Below are 5,881 nucleotides of genomic sequence, written 5' to 3' on the forward strand. Positions count from 1 at the left end.
GAATGTCATAATTACATCAAAATTTAAAAATTTAAAACAAACAAAGTGTTAGGAAAATATAGTGTTAAATATAAGGAATTTTTATTTTAATTTTAAAGGTGATAAATTTTGAATATACATATAACAAATGAATGTAACCTATTTCATCATTATTTTTATCACTTCAAATGACTCATTGTGATTTATAAAGAGATATATTTTTGTCCTTACTAAATGTTTTGATATTTTAATCCATTAATATGTTTCTTTTAAGTGAGTGGAAAAAAGAAAATTAATTAAAATTAATTTTAAATTTCCTTCTAAAACTTAAATGTTTTTATATTTTCAAGGAAATTTTGTAAATTTTTTATATCAAAATAGAATTTAAAAAAAACCTTTTAAAATATCATTAAAAATCAAATATAAAAAAGAGCTATGTTAATTTCAAAATATCATTCTAAAAGCTGGAAATTTTTAAATAACCCATCAAAACATTAAGATCGAAAAAAAAATCCTATTGGAACCAAGAAAAACAAACAAAACAAACTCACTCTTTTTTACGTAATAGAATATATAGGGTGTCGTGCGTACTCCATAAGCATATTAATGTGAAGAGGCCACTTTTGATTATGTGCTAGAGGGTTGTTCCACGTTGCTAGTCCTATGGACTTCCCAAACGTGACCTCTTTTAGGTAATTATCAAGCATACTTATTTATAATTCATTGCTTATCAATATTTATTAAAAGCAAACTATTATTTTTCTCAAGAATTTTGATTCGTAAATATTCCAAATTTTTATGTTTTTTAGATCTGTTTTAGTATCATATAGTTTTCATAATAATTTTAACAGTATTTTTAGGTAAAAATTATATAAAAGAAATTTTTGTCGAGGGGTTTAGAACTAAGTCAGTACAAAATACTGTTAAAATCATATAAAATCTTTACGTCAAATCACTTCAACCAAAATCTTGAAACGAAGTACTTATAACCCATCTATCCAATAAAAACTCACCAATAATTTTGGAGTATATGAAGTCTCTCGAAATGATTCTTGCTTCAAAAGAGTACCGAGTATAATCTGCTAGGTCAATCTCCATACCGTAGCCTTTCATTTGGACTTACTATGCATCATTTCAATTTGAGTTTTATAAATATGAAGTGAAGAAAAAGTTGCAAATTTGACAAATCGTGGAAAATGCCAGAGACTTGAATAGACAAACTTTGAATGTCAGGTTTAAAATACAAGTATTTTACTAGAACATGAGTAAAGTAACTACACCTACAAAGATCGATTAAAAAAAGGTACACCTACAACGCATTGGTAAGACTTTTAGGAATAGAATTTGTATTCTACTTCTTGTGGATCCAGCTAATATTTAAGTAAAGTTGTTTTTTAGCGAAAACAGTGCACCAATTAGAAACGTGCTTAGTGATGACGAATTACGTCGAAAAGAGGTGAGGAGTTGATATGACCAAATGCGTTGAGAAGAAATGAATGATTGGATTAGATTTTTGTTGAACTCACTGATTCTTTTCAGTTTGATTTTAGAATAATTTCGGAATTTGGTTATTGGATATTTATATTGTACTTTAAGTCGATTGCAGATTCTCGGAATATTTAGGAATGGGAGAGATATGATTGCAGTCAATTTTTTGACCGCAACCATATCTTTTTAGTTCGTGAATATTCCGAGAATCTGTAATCCACTTAACCTCAGGGATTGCACTCAGCCTCTCATTTTGCAACTCGCATATCAGCATCATATTCGCTGTATGTTCTGTGCAGAAAAATGCAAGGTCACGAAGGTGGAGGGGGCATGAAGGTATGCGTTACAGTTGCAGGAGGGTATATCCGATCACGGCTTGTCAAGAATGTTCTCCAGAGAGGCTACACTGTTAACGCCACCGTCAGAAACCCATGTATGTAATACAGTTTGTTTCGCCGCCATCTCATTAATCAGTTTGTTCCGCGCATTCCGATAAGAAACTAGGTGTGAGCTATTCTCATACTTTTGTGCATGCAGATGACAAGGCAAAAACTGGGCCTCTGCTGTCGCTGCCTGGTGCTGCAGAGAGACTGAAGCTCTTCCAAGCAGATTTAAGCGAAGAGGGCGCCTTTGATTCCGCGGTGGAGGGCTGTGATGGGGTGTTCGACGTGGCCAGTCCTTTGGACTTCTCCATGCTTTCTGAGGTACTTATTATCATAGTTACTAAGTTCAAATTCGAATTCGGATTTGATACCATAAAAATTTGAATGAAATTTTTTAAATTGGGAAAATGTGTGATAGTATACATTATAAAAATTTAAATATATATACTTTATTTTTTGTAATAATAAGATATTTCTACTATTTTTTTCTAATTCATCTTAGATTTTAAATAATTTTGAATAATTCTAGATTATTTAACCACTTTTGAGATATAATTAAAAATAAATACCCATACTTTTTCTTCTCAATAAGAACATAAATCCAAAAAGTCTAATAGATAAATATATATTTAGAAAATCACTATTTTAAATTTATTTATTTAAAATCTTTCAAAATATAAATATATTTAGAAGATAAATAATAACAGGTTCAAGTTATTTTTTTATTATTTTTCCAACACTACAAAACAGATTGAAATTGAAAAAAAAAACATTTCCAATTTACACATTTTTTTCTCTTATTTTTTTAAATAAACACAACTATGTATTCAAACTTTAGACCTTAAGATTATATGTATATGTACAACAATCTTGAGCAAAGCCATCCTAATGTCCAGAAACTAACACTAACTCCTGACTCCTAAAAAAGCACTAACGTTTTGGAAGCCAGTTCTCTTCGCAATGAAGTATTGCTTTCTTTGAAAGGCTCAAATGAATAAAACCGTAAACGAACCGACTCGAATTTCCTCGAATAATTCGCTCTCCGAATCGAATTTGACGAATTTCCGAATTTTTTCCCCCGATTCGGACGTATGTGGTAACGATGCTTATTATGCATAAATTTCTATTAACATTTGATTTGTGAAGTATGAAAGGTATTAAAAGCGATTTAACAGCGTATAAATTTTATATTTCTTGTGACTTCATTAATTTTCATCTTGATTTATGCAATTTAACTTGTCTTTCTCAAAAACTTTTGAGAGAAAATCCTGATAAAAAGTATAAAATTATGGGACGGGATGATTTTGTTCAGCCTGCTTTGAAAGGGGTATTGAATGTATTGAAATCCTGCTCGCGCGCTAAATACTTCTTCGGCGGCAGCAGCTTGTCCGCTGAATGAAGAAGGGGAGCTTATTATTGGGTCTAGTCTCGACGAGTCAAACTGGACTCGAGTGGAATTCATGCGCAGGAAAGCCGGCCCTATCAGTGTACGTATATACAGTGTGAGTAGTATGGTTGAATTTGCATCTCAAATATGGTGTAACTTACAGGTCGTGCTTATCATGCGTGCACTTCTATTAGATATGCAAGACTTTGGCAGAGAAAGCATCCATTGAGTATGGGTTAAACAGTGGCCAAATGGAGGTTGTGACAATTGGACCTGATTACGTTGGTGGGCCAGCCATTATCTCAACATTTCCGTATTCATGTGGGGAAATATTAAACCCCATTACAGGTAAGTAATCGTTTTGTTATATGGTCGTTAAAATGTTCAGGTCTTTGCTATGGGACTTCTTTCTAAAGGTGAACAAGCAGACCAGTAATAGGGAGCAGGCCAATGATAGCTCACTTTTATTTGAGTTGAGGAGAGGGTTTGGCAGAAAAGTATGTAAAATACTTTAGTTTAAACACTGAGGGCAGCATGACAATTTCCGTTGAAAACGTTACAGGCAATCATGGAGGATTGAAGTTGAATGAGTCGTTTCTGTGATCAGTACCGTTGGTTCATATCGAGGATTTATGTGAAGCTCATATATTTTTGATGGAGCAACAAAAAGTACAAGGTCGACATATTTGCTGTGTTTCCTCTCTCACCGTTTCTCAGTCAACAGCTTTCATCCATAAACTCCATCCACATTTCACTCCACAATTCAAGTAAGTAGCTTCTCCCATCATGTAAATTCTTTTTGGTTATATTTTTGTGGAATTGTATTGGTATCGAAGGTGAGGAAACTTGGTTTTATGACAGAAGCGACGGTGAAGATGATAATGTTGTCCGTGTTGCTACTTCTTCGTGGAAACTTTTGGATATAGGGATTTCTTTCATGTATGGTGCGGCAGAAATTTTGGATGACACAATCAAATCGGCTCAATCTTATGGACGGCTGAAATAGATATCGTGAACAATATTGTTATTTTATAAATGTGTTTAAATCTTATGGACTGCTGAAATAGTTATCTTATGGACTGCTGAAATAGTTATCGTGAACAATATTGTTATTTTATAAATATGTTTAAAAGGGTTGGAATTGAGTATAAATAAATTAAAATTATATTTTGGAATAGAAATTTTAGAATTTTAATTATATTATTGCAGATAGATATGAGGCATTTAAACTGAAATATTTAAAAATATTAGTAAAAATATTTTTAGTAATAGTAATAAATTAGTAAAAGTGGTTATGTTATTTTCATTTTTTAATTAAATTGATTAATTAAAAAAATTATCCTATTAATATGTGAGGTTTAATTTAAAAGTGGTTATGTTATTTTCTTTTTTGAGTTAAATTGATTAATTAAAAAAATTATCATATGAACATGTTATCTCAAAATGAATGATGATTTTTTTAAGTATGTGGTATTAATAAGCTATGATATTGGCCCATGGTATTGTAACAAAGTCTATAATCTCCATAGTTAGGAATTTGTTACATGTTTTCTTAAATGTATATATGTTTAATTCATTTATTAGTCCTTTTTATAATTAATAATAATCATAATAAGTCTTTTGAGTTTTTGAGTTTTGGATTTATCGTGAACAAGTAGATTGTCAAGACAGTGATTGTTATAGGTCACTAGTTGGAATCCCCTAAGGGTGCTAGCCTACCAAAAAAAATTGCTAAAAAAAATAGAATTTAATTAATTTTTATGTTTTTTAAATCAAAATTGTCAATATAGACTGATTATGAATTAGGTATTTTGGTGCCTATAACATTTATCAACCATTTTATTTATATTGTCATACAACATATTTATATTGCATATACTTACAACTTTATCTTATTTTTCAATTTTAATATATTTATATTATTTTGAATTTCAAAATTTATTAATAAATTTAATTAAAATCTCTTAAAAATAAAAACTAATGGATGACAAATATGTCTAAACATAATTAAAACATACATTAATTTAGTCATATAATAATATTAAAACATAGTTTAGATTATAAAGGTTGAGAAGAGCTTTACACTTTCGTAGGAGAGGTGTTGTCCCTAAGTATATCTAACATACATTAATTTAGTCATATAATAATATTAAAACATAGTTTAGATTATAAAGGTTGAGAAGAGCTTTACACTTTCGTAGGAGAGGTGTTGTCCCTAAGTATATCTCCGGGAAAAAAATAATATTAAAAACTTTAAATATTATTAATAAACAAATTTTTAATAAGGAAAATAAATATTACTAATTAAAAATATATATAATATTTATCATAAATAAAATATTTTAATGTTTATCTTAAAAATATAATTTTACATCATTTTTTTAAAGAAAGATAAAGTAATTGAAAATAAAAAAATTATTTGCACCTTCCACTTAGTTTAAATATAACTAAACTAAACTAAAAATATCGAATTCAATTAAAATCCAGTGAATTTAGGTTTTACTAATTGATAATTTGAGATATTTTATTAATTGTAACAATGCATGTAAGTGTATTTATTTACATCTTGTTCTGTCCATTTTTGATGGAAATAATATCTTAAATTCTGGCGGGTAGTAATTCATGGTAAATATGTTATTTACGT

At 29.4% G+C, this 5,881-nt stretch overlaps 1 protein-coding gene across 1 annotated transcript; it reads left to right on the plus strand.

Moving 5' to 3' along the window:
* The first annotated feature begins 1,412 nt into the window (after positions 1 to 1,412).
* Positions 1,413 to 4,243, plus strand: LOC149166039 (putative anthocyanidin reductase). The gene is made up of 8 exons (XM_089430026.1): positions 1,413 to 1,435; positions 1,767 to 1,900; positions 2,005 to 2,171; positions 2,835 to 2,946; positions 3,234 to 3,337; positions 3,432 to 3,585; positions 3,845 to 4,004; positions 4,099 to 4,243. The coding sequence occupies exons 1-8, from the start codon at positions 1,413 to 1,415 to the stop codon at positions 4,241 to 4,243; spliced, it is 999 nt and encodes a 332-aa protein (XP_089286152.1).
* The last annotated feature ends 1,638 nt before the right edge of the window (positions 4,244 to 5,881 follow it).

Source organism: Pinus tabuliformis, chromosome 5_1, assembly GCF_031772625.1.
Source record: "Pinus tabuliformis cultivar Carrire ecotype Pingquan chromosome 5_1, CPIR1, whole genome shotgun sequence".
Classification (NCBI taxonomy): Eukaryota; Viridiplantae; Streptophyta; class Pinopsida; order Pinales; family Pinaceae; genus Pinus; species Pinus tabuliformis.